The sequence below is a fragment of the Coffea arabica genome, chromosome 5e, assembly GCF_036785885.1.
Source record: "Coffea arabica cultivar ET-39 chromosome 5e, Coffea Arabica ET-39 HiFi, whole genome shotgun sequence".
Classification (NCBI taxonomy): domain Eukaryota; kingdom Viridiplantae; phylum Streptophyta; class Magnoliopsida; order Gentianales; family Rubiaceae; genus Coffea; species Coffea arabica.
This window is the reverse complement of record NC_092318.1, coordinates 44,771,993-44,793,528: the sequence shown is the minus strand read 5'-3', so window position 1 is coordinate 44,793,528 and position 21,536 is coordinate 44,771,993. Positions and strand designations below refer to the sequence as shown.

General features: G+C 36.5%; 3 protein-coding genes across 5 annotated transcripts; 1 reads left to right on the top strand and 2 right to left on the bottom strand.

Moving 5' to 3' along the window:
- Window positions 1-1,779: 1,779 nt before the first annotated feature.
- Window positions 1,780-3,639, bottom strand: LOC113743562 (uncharacterized). The gene is made up of 3 exons (XM_027271617.2): window positions 2,723-3,639; window positions 2,115-2,627; window positions 1,780-2,018 (listed from the first exon to the last, which is right to left on the bottom strand). Exons 1-3 carry the CDS (start codon window positions 3,497-3,499, stop codon window positions 1,905-1,907), a joined length of 1,404 nt encoding a protein of 467 aa, XP_027127418.1. The 5' UTR covers window positions 3,500-3,639; the 3' UTR covers window positions 1,780-1,904.
- Window positions 3,640-6,488: 2,849 nt separating this feature from the next.
- On the bottom strand, window positions 6,489-12,216 carry LOC113743194 (uncharacterized). 3 transcript variants are annotated; one of them, XM_027271146.2, is made up of 4 exons: window positions 11,251-12,212; window positions 9,466-9,999; window positions 9,139-9,354; window positions 6,489-7,065 (listed from the first exon to the last, which is right to left on the bottom strand). In XM_027271146.2, exons 1-3 carry the CDS (start codon window positions 11,989-11,991, stop codon window positions 9,244-9,246), a joined length of 1,386 nt encoding a protein of 461 aa, XP_027126947.2. In that variant the 5' UTR covers window positions 11,992-12,212; the 3' UTR covers window positions 6,489-7,065; window positions 9,139-9,243. The 3 variants fall into 3 exon arrangements, with proteins under 3 accessions (XP_027126947.2, XP_027126949.2, XP_027126950.2); XM_027271148.2 differs by having other exon boundaries at window positions 6,489-6,869; XM_027271149.2 differs by lacking the exon at window positions 6,489-7,065 and having other exon boundaries at window positions 9,191-9,380; window positions 11,251-12,216.
- A 2,577-nt stretch (window positions 12,217-14,793) lies between these two features.
- On the top strand, window positions 14,794-21,212 carry LOC140007058 (uncharacterized). Its single transcript, XM_072049757.1, has 4 exons — window positions 14,794-14,894; window positions 20,260-20,590; window positions 20,694-20,829; window positions 20,896-21,212. The coding sequence occupies exons 1-4, from the start codon at window positions 14,794-14,796 to the stop codon at window positions 21,210-21,212; spliced, it is 885 nt and encodes a 294-aa protein (XP_071905858.1).
- Window positions 21,213-21,536: the final 324 nt, after the last annotated feature.

Below are 21,536 nucleotides of genomic sequence, written 5' to 3'. Positions count from 1 at the left end.
TTCAAGGAAAAAACGCACTGGTGGTTGTCCTAATAGACCATTTCTCTTCCAGTAGTGCACCCCTTTTGATCTGATTTTCTCTCTCTGTTGCTTTTCTCAGCCTAGTTAGACTCTCTCTTAATATTAGCTAATTTACGAGTAATTTGTAGATGTTAATGATTGACAAGAAGCAGGCATAGTCCAGAAAAGTGGTCTACATTTCTTTTCAGAGTCTTTTCTTGAGGCTTCGATCAGGAAAACTTTTGTAGGCCATCTCATTGGAGCATCCTAATTCTTCAGTCCCTTCTAATTGCCCCCATGCAAGTAAACCAAAAAATAATTGCTATAGGGAACAAGAAACTCCAAATGCTTAGTCCAGTCCTCTAAAAACTCTAAATTTTTATATACCCTTACAGATATTCATATCATGTTTTGTTTAAATTTTTTTTTCTAACAGAGGAGGTGTGAGATTTAAAAAAGGGAAAAGGAAAAGAGGGATTCTCATATTAAGAGACGCCAAGCTAGTTTGACTAATCTTTTCACATAATGTTTAATTAAAAATATGCATATGAACCTATAGAGCATTTAATATCATATTCGAACTTTGTCATTGATAGTTAAACCAACTGAAGTGATAGACAGAGGGTTGCAGGTTACCTATCTACATTTCTCATTTATTTAACACAAAAAAAAAGACAAAATTCTACGACATGGATTAGGGACTAAACTAAAGATCTCGTCAACTAATCATGTCTACATTTCTCAATTAATCAAGGGATTGTAGCATAGAGATAGAAAAGTGATGCTAATCAAAGTGGAATTTGATTTACCTTTGATAGATTCACGAGCTAATTGAGCTCATTAAATGCTTGTGGTCAAAATAACAGAGGCTCTTTTACGTGCTTTCTTCTATAGAGTTAAATTATACTTCCTCTATCTAATTTTATTGTTGTGTTTCAAGAATCCAATTTTTTAAAAATAATTATTTGAATGTGATGTTTATATTTTTCCTTCCAATTATATTCCTTAATATTCAAACTTTGAATTTGAATATAACATATAAACAATTTAAGGAAGGGAAGATTTTGAAAAAGAGACTAAAAGAATTTTGATTTTTTTCAACATGATAAATATTTTAAAATATTTCAAAACGAATGTATAACACTTTAAATGGAACAAAGATGGTCAAAAAAAAAAATTGAGTTTTATATGAATCCTAGAAGAAGTTTTGAAAGGCCTCCATCTCCTATCTCTTGAATGTTCAGCCTTCTTCCCTGTTCTCCTACAAGGACCTGTTAGGGGCAATTTTCCTGGGCTCGACTTGTAAAACATAAACTACAATCCCACCAGCAAGAGCCTGGAGGCAAGTGTTGAAGTACCCCAAATTGACATATGGGCTTCTGGACTTGATTGATTGTGTCCATTTTCCAAATTAACATGGGCCTAGTGTTTAACTCATGGGCTCAATCTTCTAGACCCAAATATCCACAGGATAAATCAAGTGGTAAGCCTAAATCCACACGCTAAGCTCCCTTGATGAATCCAAAACTCGAATCGAACTCAATTAGGTAAGGTAAGTGTTCATTCAAGTTTACCTCGCCAACTAATTAATTCAAATTTGAACAACGTTTTATATTTTATAAACTTTGAGCTCAAACTCGATTCGATTAATATAAAATTAAATTTTATATGTAAAAATTTCAAATCACTCGAGCTCAACTCGAGTTCGACTCGATAAAAACTTGTTTAATTCAACAATTAAATAAATCAAACTTAAATAAAATCTTAAACTCATTAAAATAATCAAACAATCTTAGTACTAGGTTGTTCAATTTGATTAGACTCGTTTACACTCCTAACCACAGCCCCACTTAGCTCACAGATTGTGCATCACTAACTCTAGGGTAGAGAGCCAAAGAATAGGACTAAGCATGCATATAAATTAGTTCTTCCGCTCCACATTCTCTAATATTGATTTCCATTACCCTATCAGCTGAAGATGGCAAGACGTCACAACATTGTCTTCTTGGTGCCTGCAACTGCAATTTACAAGGGAGATAAAATAACAATTCTGAAAACTAAATTCAACCTTAAATTTGGCAAAAAAAAAAAATTTCTTCAAGAACAAAGAATACCTGTTTAATGTCAAGGTCTAACTTCTTCGAAAACACTCTGACTTCTTGTATTTTGTCAAAAGTACAATTATTTTCCGTTTTCTTGTAAATGGATGCTATTCCATCTCTGCTAGAGGAAACCCTGTCAAAAAAGAAAACAACTGGCCTCTTGCATGGATCAGGCTGATATTTTGCTGTATTCAGATTATGGTTAACATACAGAGGACCCCTTTTCCAGGGTACATAAGTCTCTTGCATGCGCACAGCATCCGGCAGAAATTCGTTGAACCCCACCAATTGAACAGCATATCCCCAAGAAACAGAAAGTGTCCAAGAAAACCATCTATCATAGCAAACTGTTTGCTGCAAAGTCCTCTGGGAATCAACTTTTGTGGCTTCCAGCAAATGTTTCAGAGCTTCCATTGCTGTCATTTTTGGAAAAATTGGCTTTACTGCATCCAGATGGTGGAGAGACACCAACGGCCTAGTCGGGTGCGCGGCCAATAACCCAAAAATATTACCTCGAACATCCATCTGAAGCAGAGTTTGATGTGAACTAAATTAGCCTCTTATCAGATGAGGAAAAGAGAATACAAGATTGAACTTTTTATGAACAAAATTATCGATACCTGATGAAATCCAGGCTCATGAGTTAATGTAACTCCAAGTTCTGTCAAACAGGCATGAATTCTGCCATCACTGCCATACAGATGAGGGTATCGATCGATGCAAGAATCTAAATGTTTCGCCAAGACTTTAGCCAGGGGATAACTTATAGCAAAACCAGCTCCTCCAAAAGCCATATCAAAAGAGAAACCCTTATTCTGCTGATAATTTTCTGAATTTGTCCCGATGTAATACCATAAGCCATGATCATATTTCGACAGGGTCTTGACCAAATTTTCAGGAAAGAAAACCGTATCATCATCTCCAAAAACAAACCATCTAACATCAGAGTGGTTCAGTGCCACGGTTTCTGATACCACTCGAGCTACGCGAATCGCTGACCTTCGACCATTCCTGAAGGTGTATCTGAATCTGGAAGTGTCACCAGAAATGCATATTGGAGGCAGAGAAATTTGATCATTTTCAGAAGATGTAGAATTTGGTGGCTTTTCTTCCAGAAAAACACATCCCTTCATTATCTGAGGTCTCCACCATAGCCTGACATATTCTTTCCTTTTGGACCATGATCTTTCATTAGAGGCAATCCCAAATACAATATGTTCAAGGGATGTTGTGGAGGATAAATCCTGTAGAGAACCTGATAAATTCAGGTTTTTTGAGTTTGGGAAAAAGAGAAATGAGAACAGGAGATAGAGTAGAAACAGAAAACAGGAGATTATCATGAGATTTACAAGCCTTGATGGATGGTGGGATTTTGAATTTGGCTGAAAACTTTTCATATTTTGGATGAACAAATTAAGAAAAAGAAAAGAGCTAAATCTATCACTATGCTTATTTATACAAGGGGTTTAGAGGAGATTTCCTAAATATGGGGAGCTTTTATAAACCTGTTAGAAAAAGTAAGAAAGGGTTTTGAGGTTTAAAGCAACTCGTTTTGCAATTAAATATCTAAGGAGGCAATTAAGGAGAGATTAATTAAGTTTTGAAATGGAAATAATAAAGCATTAAATGAAACAGATCAACCGAAACTTTAACAGGTCATCTTTCCTTTTTTTTTTTTTCTGTGCGTTACATTTTGTTAAAATTTAAAATTATTTCTTTTTTCTTGACTTGTTGCTTTGTGCTACAGTTAATTAGAGAAGTAATTGTCTAAAAATAATTAGATAAACAATAAATTAATAATGAAAAGCACGTTTCTCTTTTGTTTTAGTTTTGTGTCACCATCAACTCTTTAACTTGTCTATTGCAGATGTACCACCTAAAAATCATTTTGCATCAATTGATGCTTTAGTTTTTGTAATCTATCACAATAACAATTTAAAACTAGGATATACTTTTTTGATTGATTTCACCATCTATATACTCCCTCCCTCCCAATATTAGAGTAGTGTTTTGAAAATCTAACTTTTTATTAAGACGCAGAAATCATCATATCTAGATGAGAAAATACTAGTGAATTTATATATATCTTTTGAATTCACAATATATTCTTGTTAAATGTGTATTGTAATTTTAAAATGTTATTTTTTCAAATGACAAGATTAGAAAGCACTGTTAAATTTGAAACGATAACTCTTATTTTAAAATATTAATAAAGTTAAAAGAAATAATATTAACAATGAAACGGAGGGGGATAATAAACTAATAATCTATGAATGGGAAAAGGAAGAAACCAAAAAATTTTCAATGTTGCTTCATGGGCTCAACTGCCGTTCCAAATCCCTATGCAATGTTTGAATGCCTCAGGGAATTAGGTCAAACCACTTTGATAAATCTTGAAGTTACTAAGCTAATATTATTATAACTTGGAAATTAGGCCCAAAGAATAATAATCTAAAGAAGAAAAGTAGTAGGTGATTGGACCAAGGAACGGGGCACCAATTGCTCTGGTGCCACGTAAATGGAAATCAGGTTTTGGTTGTTGCCAACTTTTGGGGCTAAATCCACATGCATATTGCTTTAGTCTAAAATTGAAAAGGGTTGGAGTTCTCTCTTGCCTTCACGTGGCAAGAATAACTTTTCAGATTTGACTTTGAATTGATTTGAAGACCTTAAAGATTAGGTGTATCACCAATGAAGCATTGATATTTTAGCCACCAGTCAATTTTCTTTCGGTACATTATTATTCTAATTGTCCAACTTGATTTTGTCTGGAAGAATTGTATACAGCCTGGATTCATTGAAATAGAAGATACAGCCATTTTACGCAGCCCTTTCAGACAGCGGCACTGATTGTTACGCACTACATTAGAATCCAGCAAATTAGCTGGCACCCATTAAGCTTTTTCAACAATAGAGTTTTGGTGACTCAATTTTTAAAAACAATATGTATTTATTCACTAAACTATCAACAGCTAAGCTTAGAGCATCTACAGCAATGTATAATACGGGGTATAATGCCCCCATTACACCGCTCCATGACACGGTCTCTCATTGGAGCCATGTCATGGAGATTACACGTACAATACTGATGATGCGTGTCATGGAAGATGTTGTGGGATCCAAATGACATGACAACACCAGCAAATGTTCAAATAGCCAAAATGAGACAGCATTTTACTTGGTCATTTTTTGAAATATTTTATAACGGTCATTTTTGGAGCCAACCATTTTACAACGTCCTTTTTTTTACAATGGCTATATTTTAGCAACGGATAATTTATTTTACTTCCTATAAATACACAAAGTAATTTTTTTATTTCACCTCACAATCTTCTACTCCATTATCTCTCCTACTCAATTTTGGTGACTCAATTTTTAAAAATAATATGTATTTATTCACTAAACTATCAACCATTGAACTAAGCTTAGTGGCCACTGCCAAAATCTTAAGACTTGGTGGGGTGACCTCCCACCATTTGCCACTAAATGTTGCAGGCCACTTCAAGTGGCTATGCTAGCCAGCAGGTGGTTCAGTTCCCTCCGATTTCTCTTAGGACCTCTTCAGATTCCCCCTCCCACATAGTATAGAATAAATGTAGATCTATCGTATCCAATAAAAAAAAAAAAACTAAACTATCAAAAGGATAAATTTTGAATCATTCTGTCTGTTTCCATCGTCAAGTCGGTCACGAATCACGAAACAATTTGAGTAACAATTTAGTAAACATAGAATGTATTTACCTACTAAACTATTGTACGAGTATGTATTTAACCACTCAACTATCGTGTGATTATTTATTTACTCACTAGACTATTGTGCGAGTCTCTAAATTTGATAGAGTTAACAACAAAAATAGACGGAATGGTACCTAAATTCTATACTTTTCATAATTTAGTGAGCAGATACATACTTTAAAAGTTGAGTGACCAAAACTCTACTTTTTAAAAACTTTTTAGTGAGCAGCCGAGTAATTTGCTCCGCTAGAATCTGCATGCACCTGCATATTTATAGCCTAACTGACTAATTCTTGTGCTAATTACAAGTTAATTATTGAGTTTGTACCCTTTCAATGTTCATATTAAAATTATTACTTCCCGGCTTGTGCTGATATATGGTAATACTATTACATTTTCAAGTGCTGATTAGTACAAGTGTATTTTTAAAATTTCTAATCCTGTTATTTATCTTTCGACATGCCAATACTTGCGCACTTGGGCAACCAAAGGCAGATGAGTCATGACAAGTTCCGGTTGCAACCTTCACAGGCCTTCACCTGAGGCATAATCGTACTTATTCAAAGCTTAATCAAGTCCTGCACGATGCAGTTGCACAAGAAGACAATCCAACATTGTTATCAATCGTTATCGATGAAGGAAGCATGAATAGAAGGCAACAAAAGGATAAGCTCTTTCGAAGTCAACAAAAGGATAAGCACTTTCGACATCAAACAATGGTACGTCTAATTTTAGATGTCAAAATAAACCAAGCAAAAGCCAATTCAGAACTTGGAAAACTAAATAGGATGCCAAACCACTGGTTCTTTTATCCCTCAGTTAAAAACCAGAAGGTCATGAATGTAAAGCAGTGACAGCGACAATCTTCATGCTTGGCCCAAATTCATCTTTCAAGAGAAGGAAAGGTATAGTGTCACATGCACCCCAATGCAGGGGGGCATGTATCTGTTGCAAGTGGTAACTTCTAAGGCGGAGTCCTGAACAAGAGGATTTCCTGGCCTTCTAGCGTAGACTCGCCGTCAAGGAGAAGCTCTGCACAATGTTTTTGTCGATCAGATCAGTCAGGGGAAAGAGTCGGTGCAACAGAAACAAATAGCCTAGCGCAAAGACCGAGTTCATTTTCTTATTTGAGCTTCAGAACGCCAATCCAGTTACATGTGCCCAGTCCACATGCGCAAAAATGATTATATCAAACTCCAAGAGAGGCCTAAAATACCTATCTTGAATCCTGCATAAAGGAAAAATCATTAGCAGCTTGAAGTAGAAAGGTCAAACCATTTGCATCAGAAAGAAAACACGATAGCATAGATTAAAACTTTATGTCCTTGCCAGGAAAAGAGATGACCCAAAGCAAGGCGGAAAAATGAAAAATGGAAGAAGCCTATGCTGGATCTTTTAGTTGAGAAAATCTGAACTTGCTAGAGATGTGCAGGTAGATCTAAGAAAGCTTTTAGCCGAGCATGAACGATGGTCTTCGAAAATACAGCACACACTGATTTTTTTGTACCCTAAAAAAACTGTTTTATCTTGCCGATGTCCTCATCCACGATATCGTTGCATTACAAGTTATGTAGTAGCAAGTACATAATTGTCGAAAAATTTCAACTTACATCTTAGGGTCACTACTAACAGTGGCTTTTACCTTCAGGGCTGGGCAAAGCACTGGAACCAAAAGAAAGTACCAATTAACAAAACTTCCATTTATCAATTGTGCTTACCAGAACTCAAATAGTAATTAAATATCTTTCTGAGAACATAATGTATGGTGCTTTTAACATTGAAAGTAAAACTACTATGTTGCCTGCAGGGTAGACCTGCTCTAAACTAGACCTCAGCTCACCAATTTTGAACGTATTGTGTATTTGATGGGCCTGTTATGTTAAAGCATCCTTTGGATCATCAAAAAAGAAAGACTTTAAAAGCTGTTCTGCCGACTATTCCAGGACCCCAAAAAGAAAATTTTTTTTATAAGATGGTTCTACAGATTGAACAGCAGAAAATCTGTCAAGAAACAATTTCCTGCTCCTTAGCCAGCAGACAAAGAACAGTGTAACCTACACATGGATGACATCAAGAAGAAATTGTGTGGTAGACTCGAGTACATTAAGCATCATGACACAGACAACAGCATGTTGCTAGTGAAGATCAAGATTGGCCACTAAAGCAGTTCTGATCTGACAGATTGCCAAGAAAGGATCCAGTTTACCATTTGCAGCAAATGATTGCTGATTCAAATACCTTACAATATGATTTAGATAGCAACAATAGTGGTATCATCATTAGGTCTGCACAAGTTTTATGAAAAAAGCATCTTAAAACAAGATAATAGCTTTACAGGCCAGCTACATTACCAATAATAGCACCTGATTCAAAAAGAAATGAGGCAGGGAAAAGCAATACAAGGTGGCTAGTCAAAAATGTGAAGAAGCTCTTTCCTATTCTCTATAAAACTCAATTTAACATTTGAATCAGGAACAAGTTTTACAGAGTAATATCCAAAATGATCTCATTAGAGTAATATCCAAAAAGATCTTGTTTGTTTAGATAGCTCATGTTGCTGAACAAGCAAATCACCATTTCATGAACAATTTGAAAATTGGATACCAACCAACCAACAATAAGTCTTCAAAGAAATTTCCAATGTAGCCATCTACAGCTTCATTAAGATTGAAACATCATACAATAGTGGTCCCAAATGCAAACAGTTACAAGAAGTGTTCCGACTTCACGTGGCATCAGTCAGTAAGGTAGATTTCAAGAAGGGTTCTGACTTCACGATGTAGATACATGGAACAAACCACACTCAACAAAAGCTATTGTCCCACACTGGCTAAGATAAGCAAACTGAAGTTGTTCTTCAAATTTGTGGTGTTCAGGGCCATGCTCACAATCAACTCATATTTTTCCTTTATCCTCTTTAAATACCTCATTCTCTTTAGTATCCATTTACTACTGAGTCATAGAAAGAACACTTCTTCACCTTTGATTTGTCAAAGTATTTATTTTCATTACATCAATTGCAACATATATCAACAAAAACCACTTTGGAAACAGTTTTCCAATTTAGTTCTGCATAGGCTCTTATTATTAGAAATTACCCCTAATACTTGTATAGTCCAACCAGTAAATCAATTTCTTCGCACGCATTTTCTAAATTGAGATTTATAAGGAAATCACATGCATAAAAGAAGAACCCAGTCAAGTGGAAGTCTCACTGAAAAGTTTATGCAAGGGTAACATAACAAACAACTTGATTTTGGTTTTTGATTAACCATTTGACATTTTAGCAATATGTACATACCTTATATGTGAAACAGAATTCTTTTGAGAAGAGAAGACCACATAATTCTAACTTTCCAGGTAAATTGTCAATTCCACCGTGTCAGAATTGGGTTATAAGATAAGTCTATCTTGGCATGGAAATGACTTCACCATTTCTGCATTCTCTAATATAAATAGTCATTGTCTCATCGATCGGTGATAAAATGTCACAACACTGACGTCGAGGTGCCTTCATCTGACATGAGAAATAAGAATTCACCACTACCACAGAAAAATGTAAAATTAAAAAATGAAGAAGAATAAGGCATAGGATGGTTCAACTTTATGAATGAACATTAGAGAATACCTCCTCAATATCATAGTCCATCATCTTCGAGAAAACCCTGATGGTTTCCAGTTTCTGTACTGCATTAATCCTCACACAACTTCCTTTATTATGTTTAGTATAGTTGGTCCAAACACTGCTATCTTTAGAAGCAACACTATCCATGAAAAAGACGACTGGCCTTTTGCACTGATCCCTCGGAGTTTCTCTTATGTTAAACATAAAATGGCTAGAATAGACACTTCTAGTCCTACCCCAAGGCCTAAAGGTTCTCTCCAATGAGATAAGATCTGGAAGGAGCTGACGTCCTTCAAAAACTTGAACAGCAAAACCCCATGATATGGAGACAGTTAATGAATTGAAGGGATCATAGCAGACAGTTTGCTGCAAAATCCTTGGAGAATCAGCATTCACAGCTTTGAAAAGATGCTGCAGAGCCTGAATCCTGTTCATGCCGGGAAAGATAGGGTCCGCAGCATCCATATGATGCAGTGACAAAAGAGGCGACAATGGATGTGCCGCAAGCATGCCAAACAGATCTCCTCGAACATCAATCTGAAAACAACAAAATTTCTTAAATTTAACATACTGGTATTAAAAACTCAATCACTTTAGCTTAAAAACATAGTGCATAAGTTACTTGATATACATCTGAGTTCATGTACACTTGTATCAGACCCCAAAGCTTCAGACTTTTGACACACCAAACAGATAAGTACAATCATATACAAGAATAGTGTAGTATGGTGCTTAGCTTCAAATCAAATCAACATTACGTCTATCAAAGGCTAACAATATGCACATATATGTCCAAAGACAAAGAACATAAGACTATTGGGAGAAGACAATAACAACTTCTACAGTCCATGAGTTCAGTTTTATTGTGTCAGTTTCTTAATCTGCAGAGTGCATAGAGAGGTAAATGACATCATACATCACTTAAATGTATATCCATGAATAGCCATCAGCAGAATAACACAACAATTTCAATTGTTACAACATTTATATCCAACACCAAGTATATCAAATAAACAATGCACTCATCAGGAAACTCTTTGAATATATTACTTTTAGTACACTTGAATATACACACTGCAGTCATTAAGTCAAGAAAGATTCAAATTGTCTTTTAACGAATCAGGACAGTTAGTATCTATGACATGCAGGAACACCCCTTATAAACTTATCAAGAAACAAAAAAGTCATTTCACCAGCTTTGTTAAAGCAGCTACCAAACATTCAGCATAATTCCTAAGATGACCGTAAAAAGGAATAAAAAGAAAGAGACTAAACGAACAATGATAATCCAGCTCTGTTTTCGTTACTACATAATGGTTAAAGCTCTCCAAAATCTTATGAAACTGCAAAAATCTGTCAACTCAAAACTACCACCTTTCCCCTTCTTTACTCTTCTTGCTAAATTTCTGACCAACATCAAGCAGCCACTCCCCCACACTGACACAAAGCATAATTGAAATATGAACCGCAGACAAATATACAAGAAGAGTAAACAAAAAGATTTGTTTGTCCTGCAAATTTTGAAAGAGAAACTATCAAAATAGATGCAATTCCCAACAATAAAAGTAATCATTAGAAAGAGTTTAATAGATTTATGTAGTTCTAACACATTTCTCCCTTAACCAATACATTCATTCATATAAGACAATTAGCTCATGACCACAAATGGTCACATATCTCCTAAAGTTTATATGTGAGGAGCAACATAATTAGAACAACTAGTGATAAAGCAACTAAAATGAATTATGATTACGATCATAAAAATGAAAAAAAGCGATCACTTTTGACCTGATGAAACCCAGGTTCGCGAGTTAAAGGAACTCCCAACTCAGCCAAGCAAGCAAAAATCCTCTGATCACTCCCATAATAATGAGGGTACCGAGTCAAGCAAGAATCCAAAACCTCAGCTAAAACCCTTGCTAAAGGTGCACTCAATGCAAAACCTCCACCTCCAAAGGCCATATCAAAAGAAAATTTCTGATTCTGCTCATAACTTTCTGAGCCAAACCCAACATAAAACCACTGATTATGATCATATTTAGACAAAACAAGCGCCAAATTACGGGGAAAAAACACGGTATCATCATCACAGAAGACGAACCATCTGACATGGGGAGGGGGCTTGAGGAGGGTGAAAACATCTTTCACTGCGTAAGCAATCCTAATGGCAGAAGGGTTACCTCTAGGGAAGGTGTAGGGGAAGTGGGAAGTGTCAGAAGAGAGAAAGACTGGAGGCAGGGAGAGGGTTGATGATAGCGTGAACTGGGGATTCTTGTCCAGAAAAATGTAAGTGTTTGGGGTGGAGTTGGGGGAGAACCAGAGGTGGATGTAGGGGGTGCGCTGGGGGAGGGAGGTGGAGGAGGAGGAGATGGAGAAGAGAAGGTGGTGGGAGAAGGAAAGTGAGGTGGTCGGAGGTGGCTGTAGTGGTGGTAGGAGGGTGAAGGGGTGGTGGAGGAGGAAAAGGAGGTGGAAAATGAGGAGAGCAAAGAGGAGTAAAAGAAAGTCTTTGATTCCGGAAATTCTGGGCATTGCAATTTTCACACATTTCACACACAAATGGATGAAAACAGGGGATCGAAAGCATAAAAATACTGAATCGATGGAGAAGTTCAATGCTGTGTAAATTGTGATTAAGGAAGATAAGTAGGATTACAGGAAAAAGACAGTGACGAGAAAAGCAAATAAAGATTGCATCGTAGGATGATAGTTATCTAATCGACAAAAATTACTCCATAGGAGATTCAACTATGGTTGTACTTGTACACTAGTACTTGTAGCTATACGGAATATTAAATAACTATTGATTTCTACACACAATGTATAGGTTATATATGTTTAAAGAAAATAACAATTTATGATGTTAAAAGTTTTTTCCTTAAAGAAATTTAAGACAAAAAAGTCAGAAGAACAAAAAGTAAATAAAGAAAATGTTTTGACCCGAACATTTCCATGCGTTTACCAAAAAAACACTTTTAAACGTTATTTTTAGAATGTTTGGTAATTTAAAATTAATTTTGTTAAAAATACTTATGTCAGAAGTGTTTTTTTATAAGCCATTATAGTTTCAAACGGGCCCTTAACTTTAAGAAAGGTATACTAATAGTAACATAAAATGGACTAGAAGATGCAGAATAAATAATGTAAATTTACGCCTTACTTTGTTGATAGGCGTTTGAATAGGTTTCTTTTTTTCATTTTTTGTTTTCTCAGGGTGTTTATTATGTATAAATTGCTTTATGACCTCCTGTGCTTCCTTGGTATTTATGTGGCATAACTTTTGATGTAAATAGTATAAACATTTAAGATTTTAATCAACACAAAAGAGCACTCATGAATTTTCATATGAAGTCTAATTTAATGTAATGAGTGTTTAATTATGTGAGAGGGTCAATTTTCGTTAGAGCCCTCTTTCATGTAGTTGTATCAATTTTGTACCATTATACTTTGGCATACCCTGTTCCACACCCAAAAGAAGTTTGCCAACCCCCGACTCCCCTCTTCTTTGTGAAAATCCATTTTATATTTGAAGGATTAAACTTACCAAACTAGCATAAGAAGGACAAAATCTCCATATTCCACTTTCTAATTGACCTTAATTTGTTTCTTAAACCAACGTATACTTTAATGTACTTAGGTACACTTGTGGAGACCAACAATTTTGGTGCTTCAAAGGCCTTCCTCAGTCGTTTCAAAGAACATTCATGCAAGTTGTTGCTGCCTTGCAATTGCTTTTATACTTTCTGGATAATCAGCTTTCAAGGTATAAAAAGCTGCACTTTCTGTCTATTACTACATGGCTGATATCTTTCTGGTTTAAGCATCATAAAATCAGTATTGTAAAGTTTTTTATAAAGTTATTTTATTTAGAGTAAATTGCGCGAAATGTCACTAAACTATTGCAATGTGGCGCTTTTGATCACTAAACTTTTTTATTAGCCAAAAATGCCACTGAACTAGTAAATTTGTACCGTTTAGATCACTTCGTCTATTTATGCAGTTAGAAGAGACGAAAACTAACTTTTTGAGGGGTAATTTCGTCTAAAATGAAACTAACTTGCATACAATACTTTCAAATTAGGTACAAAACCACATAATCCATATTCTAAAATTGCAATATAATGACAAGATTAGGAGTGTTTTTGAAGATTTATTTTGGGATAATTTTTGAGTACGAATGGTGCTGGCCTTGCGTCTTATCCAATTGACACTATTCGAAGAAGAATGATGATGACATTTGGTGAGGCAGTGAAGTACAAAAGCTCCCCAGATGGCCATAAGTAGTTAATGGCCATGATTTGGCCAAAAAATTTTGTGCGGTCCAGATAACAAGTTGTGCATCGATTTCACACCATGTATGGGGCCCGTAAAATTTTGTATTAAAGTTACACGTTGTGCAAACAAAATTACGCCATGTGTAACCAAAGTTACGCACTGTTGAAAATGGCCAAAACCGTTGGGGACGGTTGCACCTGCAACCGTCCGTGCCCCTTGTCCCCCTAGATGCATTTGCTCAGATCTTGAAGAATGAGGGTGCAAGGTCTCTTTTCAAGGGAGCTGGTGCAAACATCTTACGTGCTGTTACTAGTGCTGGTGTGCTTGCTAGCTATGACAAACTGCAAATGCTTGTCTTTGGAAAGAAGTATGGATCTGGCGGTGCTTAAGAGTTGGTTTTTTGTCCTCAAGATTTCAAAGATTAGGCAATGAGAAAATCTCCTATCTCAGAGAAGCTTCAACCTATCCAACAAATCAGAGATTCCAAAATAGTTGGTAAACCCATCTCAGATTTGGGCACAAAATCACAAGAGTATGATGAGTTAAAAGGGGGAAGGAGCTGCCTATATTGTTCAAGGGTCGTTTATGAAGACAAACTTCAACCAAAAAATTGAACTGACAAATTTGCCCCTAAAAAATCAAGTCTGCAACTCATGTGACAGCAATTCCGTTTGTCGTCCTAAAATATGCCATAGGCGTTGATGGGCGTCAAATTGAGTGGAAGTTGAACATCTCCAGCCATGGGCATCAAGTGTCGAGGCCTTCCGTGATTTGCTCTTTAGCACATGTGATGTACTCAAGACTAGTGCCTCTGTGTCCGAATGGCATCGGGATTGTGCCATTTGTTTTTGTTCTCCGATGAGCTTGGATTGAAGGTAAAAGCTGGAGCTCTGGTCAGGATCCAAAATGGGAGAGAAGGGAGGGTTCCAGTAGGAGGGGAGAAAAGAGAAGGCAGGGTGTAGGGGAAGAGGGAGGAAAAGAGAGGAGGGAAGGAAAGGAAGAGGGAGGAGGAGGAACAAGAAAGAAAAATGGAAAGGGAGAAGAGTGGAGGCAGGGGTGATGGCGGTGGGTGGCAATGTAGGTGGTGGGTGGTTGTGGATGAAGAAGAATGAGGGTATAAATTTTTTAACAGCTGTGCAGACGAAATTACCCCTCAAAAAGTTAGTTTCCATCTCTCCTAATGGCATAAATAGACGGAGTGATCTAAATGGTACAGATTTACTAGTTCAGTAATATTTTTGGTTAATAAAAAAGTTTAGTGACCAAAAGTGACACATTGCAATAGGACAGTGACATTTCGCACAATTTGCTCTTTTATTTACTACTGCTATACAATTTAGATAGAGGTGATAATGGCTATAAACTGGAAACCAATTTTTCCCACAAAAGAAATTCATTTTCCAAAATAAAAAACTGTTGGTGTACATGTTTCACAAACATGTGCGCCTGGTCTGCCATGTATTTCTCTTAGTTGCCTCAAAATGAAGTTAATGTTCTTAATTTTGTGAAACCTCCCATGCTTCCTTGCATGATCGGCTCCCATGATTTTTGAGAAAATATCCAAACTCATACCTTACTGGATGTGTGAAAGAGTTTTTGTACCTTTCTTCCTATGCACATTGAGTACCTTTAATTCTTGATTGATGAGACGTTCTTCGCTTTTCGACTATTTGTAGCCATTCTATGGGCTTGTTTGGAAGTGTAGTTTTTTAGCAAGTTTGTATAAAACTAGTTTTTTAACAACTTTTGTTACAGGAATTTCAAAAAACTTTTCAAAATTTTTTACCTACACACTTCAAAAATCCAATACACAAAAAATTTCCCTTCAACTTTTCTTCTTTTTCCTCCCTCACCCAACCTACCACGCCAGCCACCACCTCCACCACCTTTCCTGGCGCCGACCACCAATTCTAGCGCCGGTCACCTCAAAAAAATTTTTTTCTGTCCCTCTCCCTCACCCTCTCTCCTCCCCTCTCCTCTTTCCCTCCCCATCCCTTTTTGCGGTCTGGTCACAGATCACAGTTAAGGGAGGGGGAGGGAGAGGGGAAGAGAAAAAGCTAAAAAAAATAAAAATTCATGACCAGCCTTCCTCTGGCGTCGGAGTGCGAGGGGGAGGGGAGAGGGGAGGAAAGGGGTGGCGGTGGAGGGAGAGGGAGGGGTGGCGGGCCGAGGGGGGTGGTGGGGGAGAGGGGAGGAAAGGGATGGTGGGTACAGGGGGTGGCGGGGGAGGGAGTGGGAGGGGTGGCGGGTCGAAGGGGTGGCGGGCAGAGGGGGGAGGAAAGGGATGGTGGGCAGAGGGGGTGGCAGGGGAGAGGGGAGGAAAGGGGTGACGGGGGAGGGAGAGGGAGGGAGGGAGAGGAGAAAAGCAAAAAAAAAAAAAAAAAAAAAGTTTGTATGTGTTTGTAGAGTTCGTGAGAGGGAACAGGAAGGGAGAAGAAACAGGAAGGGATGAAGGAAAAGAAAAAGAAAGAAAAAGAAAAAAAAGTTTGTTCATCTTATAAAAGTTTTTCTACAACTTCTACAGTGATCTATAATAAAGTTTTATACAAACACTCAAAAAACTCACCTTCCAAACAGGCCCTATATATATTCCAATAACTCTTGTCATTTCAAATTGTTCTCATTTTCATATACCAATGGTCATAGTACTCACCAAAGAGTATAGGAATTGGAGGACCATCACTAGTATAATTAGCCACCTTGTATAATTGAAAATCTCTCAAATGGAGTCATAGCTCCAGTGCAAGGATAGAGATTGAAATAGAGAATAGAAAAATAGACCTGTGAGTAGCTTGATAAAAGAAAGACATAAGAAATTTCAGCTCTTTTAGTGAACTTGAAAGATGCAATTTTTTCCAAGCAGAGGTTATTTAACACTAACAAGATTTCAAACATCTGAGGAAATAATTAACACATGAAGACATGGAACACGGAACTGGGAAGAGGAGCAACAACCAGTCGGTGATGAAGGGAAAATGCTGGACTGATGGTTGAGAAAAGAAAGTAAAATAATCCCAAACCAGACTAATGGGAAAGAAAATGGATAAAAACATACTACTATCTAGGTTGGCTCTTTTGTCGAAATGAGTTGGGAATTAGGAAAGCTTACAAAAAGCTATGTTTTGAAACTCGGACCGGCAATCGACTCGGTCGAGGTCAGGGATCAGGGGTCAATGGGATCGACCGGGGTCGAACCCATTCAAGAACCAGATGACGTCATAAATATATTTAATCTTAAAAATTAATATATTATGTAAATTTTCTAAAAACATATTAATACTAAGAAATGTAGGTTCAATGTATATTTGATATTTCTAAGATAGTTTGCAAGAAAATACAAATAAGGTAGTATAATTAAGTAGCAATTTATGCAATTTACAATTTAATGCATATTCAACAGGTTTAGAACCAAATTGGAGGGCTTATTTGAAAAGTAATACAAAAATTTAGGGCTATAGCTATAAGTTCTAAAATGTTTTTAGGTGTAATAATAGTTTTTTAGTACTCAAAGGGTCAAATCATAAAATTGATAAAATATTTCTAGGTGAATTTTTTATTTTATTTTTTAATGTTTGATCCCTTTTTTAACTTAGATCTTCCATTGGAGTTGTTTGAGAGAGATTTATGGTAGGATATGTGAAGAGATTTGAGAGTAATTAAAACAAAGAATCAAAAAAGGAAAACAAAAAGGGTAAAACAGGAAAAGACGGAAAAAATTAAAAAAGCTCAAAAATACAACAATGGTCAGAAACGGCACACAAGACAGAGATGTTAATTCATGGCAGCAATTATGTATAGCACATGCCCCGTGGCTTTAGTTTTTAAGTGGTCCGTACTGCACAGACCACCATACGTCTTTACTCTTCTTTAGACCTTAGACTCCGGTTGAAGCGGTTCTTCCGGTTTTTCGGTCAAACACGAATTTTGACCGGGTTTGACCCAGTTTTTGTTTCTTGGTTTTTTAAAGCAACTCGGACCGGATGCCTACCCGGTTCCCGGTTCAACCGGCAGGTCCAGTCCGAGTTTCAAAACATAGACAAAAAGATGCTTCTAACCTTGCAAATTCAAACAAGACTTTGCATTTTTTTTTTTGCATTGTGAAATATTGGGACCAAACAATCTTATTACGTCAAAAACTTCTCTATATGACCAATTCATGTATCTTATCAAGGATTCATCCTGCATAACCGACTTGATGTAAAAACAATCTTACACCAAGTGGGTCTAGATGCTAAAAGCATAAACACATATCGTCTTCGTAATAAGAACAAAGGGATTTTAGCATTACAGCAGTACCATTAGTCGATTATGATTAGTGGAGAAGTCAGTCTTGGATAAGAAGAAAGGGATCTGTAAGTAGTGTGCCGTTATTTAGAGAATAGTAATTAAATAGTAAAAATTAAAATGAAGAGGCCCTTTAATTGGAGTGGTCGAAATTTGAGAATTTTGGATTGAGTTTTATCTGGGGAATGAACCAATGGTTCCATGATTGAACCATCTAACGGATGTTGATGCAAATGGAAGGGACTTGCATTCCTTAGTCAGGAAATCTCATATTCAAAACTCATGGAAATAAAAAGGACAATGTTGAGAGAGTTTCCTTCCGCAAGATATCTAACCTAATTCAAATAGGATTAGTTGCAGATCATAAAGTATTACAAAAAAAATGAAGGAGCAACTTTCTAATATTAATGGGGTTGTAACTTGTAAGAGCATGTCTAAATCTAGATGCAAATAGTCCGTAGTTCAGATTGTAATATATAAAATGTAATGCTGGCCAAAGAAATATGACTTAGAAACTTTTCTCTACAAGTGTCAATTGAAATTTGTCTTCCATCATTTATGAATAGCCCAACAGTAATATCCTTTTATGCATTAATGCTCAAATCACAGCTCTTTTACATTTTTTTTACTAGATAGTAAATGTATTGCCAAATAGAATGAACAATTAGGGCAAGAGATGTCCTCTTGCTGCAAATTAGGGCATGATAAAAGGATATATCTAAGTAGTGTGTCGTTATTTGTACGATAGTAATTAAACGGTAAAAATTAAATTAAAGAGGCCTTTTAATAGGAGTGGTTGAAATTGAAAATTTTGGATTGAATTTTAATAGAGGAATGAACCATTGTTTCAATGGTTGAACTAGCTTGATTTTTTCTAAAGTACTACATAAAATGAAAGAGCAACTATCTAGTGTTTATGGGTTACAAAAGCATGTTTAAATGTAGAAGCAAATGGTCTATGGTTCAATCAATCTCAATAACCAACTAGGTTATGTTTTAAAACAATGCCAAAAATACTTTTATATACTTCTTTCTTTTTTTATCAAAAGTATCGCAATTGCAAACTCTACTCTTTATTTTTGTTACTGATATTCAACCAAATTTTTCCTAAGTCAAACTTGAATGTGGAGGAAAGTCTAAATAGACTAAGATGCATTTTGTCTGATTAGAAAAATTGAAATTTTAGTCCTTAATTACATGTTTTAAATTCATAAAGCCTTAGACTTGGTGTACTCCTACCATGTCTTGTATGCAATAGTAGGCTGATTACTAAATCTAGATCGAGGGAATGGATTATCCTATCCTTCCTTGTAGGCTACTTTGGAAATAGTCATTAGAATCGTTAGACATTATCTGATTCTTAAACTTTTGTTTTCCTAATTTACTTTGGAAATAGTCACACACAAAAATGAAAATATCGCATACAAATGGACCCTTCTAAGATTGTAGACTTCTTTTTTAAGGTCTTGTGAAATTTCATCAATCTTTTCAAATCATAGTTTTCTCTTTAACGCTAATGTTGCATCTGAAAGGGAACAACGTTAGTTTTTAATTTGAAGATCATGAATGATCATCTTTTGTGAGTTTTAGGAATTATTGGAAAACATAAGTGATTTTTTTTAATTACAGACTTACCATCTTTAAACTGCTATATCCATTTCAAAATTTGAAAAAACCCACAGCTGCTCATTCTTGAGGAGCACAAATCGCAACAGATCTTTTGTCCTATTCCTTATCCTACTCTTTGTCCCACTTTTTATTATATTACTATTTCTTCTTTATAAATATCGTATTTTAATTCTTTTTTTTCTCAAAATCTAACAACCATTAATTGAGTAATACACAAAATTCAACAAACTCAAAAATCAAAATACACAAACTCAAAAAGTGAGAATTTTTTTATGAATTTTTGCTATATTTTTTAATTTTCTATTATATATTACTTTTTTGAAACTGTTGTATTTATTTTTTATCCAGTTAATAGTTATTGAATTTTAAGGAAACAAAAAAAAATTAAAATACAATGTTTATGAAAAAAATAATAATATAATAAAAAATAAAATAGAAAGTGGCACAAAAAGTGAGATAGAAGATCCACTATGTAAATAATGCCTCTCATCTAGATCAAGTATGCAAGATGAAATAGCAAAAGCCTTCCTAGAACCTGGATCGAAGAGAAGCTTGTGATGAAGGAATAATAGATGGTAGTGCCCGACGTGAACTCAAGAAACTTAAATGCAGATCTTCAGGGGAAGTTGTCCCCAACCCGAGCCCTAGATCTAAGGATGGATCGAAGCCATCATTTACCACACCCACTCCTCCAGCATCACCTTGGTCCGGGAGGTCTTTCCTAGAAGCTCTGAAGGAGAAACCAAGCAAAAAGGACTTCTACGACGACTCTGAGGAGGAAATGGAAATAGCTGAAGAAAGCCTAGAGGAAGAAAAAGATACGAGGAAAGAGGCAGAAATTGCAGCCTTGAAATTCCCGAGAGTGACAATAGAGAAAGGAAAGAATCCTGACTTCTGGAAGCCTTGGAGGAAAAGTCTGATTATCAAAGTGCTGGGACGAACGGTTAACTTCCGAGCTCTCGAAATGAAGTTGAGGGAACTTTGGAAGTTGGACCAGATTAATAGATCTGAAAAATGGCTGCTTTATCACTCGGTTCCTAAAAAAGGAAGATTATCAAAAGGTTTTAGAGGAAGGACCCTGGATGTTCCAGGATAACTATGTCACCATAAGCAAATGGAAGCCAGACTTCAGGCCAGTGCAAGAGGATATCAAGACAACGCTAGCCTGGGTCAGACTGCCAGGTTTGCCGATTGAATATTATGTTGAAGACTTCCTCATGAAAGTGGGGAATGTGGTATGAAAGGCAGTGAAGGTGGATAGCCAAACACTGGAGGTGGCTAGAAGGAAGTATGCGAGGATTTGCGTTGAAGTGGACTTAAAAAAGCCACTAATACCTTTTATTTGGGTGAATAACGATTTGCAAGCGGTTGAATACGAAGGGCTGGATGCAATCTGTTTTGACTGTGGCCAATATGGTCACATTGCTGCTAACTGCCTCAAGAACTCCAACAATAGAGGAGGCAAGGATGCACAGGTTAACCCTGTGGCTGGGGAGGGTCACCGGACAGAGACGAGGGTAGCGCCGGAGGCTAACCCCTATGGGCCCTGGATGCTGGCAAAATAGAGGAAGAACAGGCCAGAAAACAGAGTACAAGGTATCAGAACTCAGAAAGGAAGTGGGCCGGGAAACTCCAATATTGCTGGACCCACTGGAGAAACCCGTGAAGGGAAGAAGACAAACTTTTCAAGAAGAGAAGGGAAAGCCCAGGGTGGAGTACAAGGGAAGTACGAACAAGGGGAAATAAGCATGGCACAATTTGGGAAGAAATCACAGTTGGAGCGCGAAGGCCTAAGCAATTGGGAAATGGTTCAGGGTCTAGATTTATGGCCCTAAATGAGATGGAAGCAGAAGGGTCAGCACAAGAAAAGGCAATTTCAAGAGATGTCT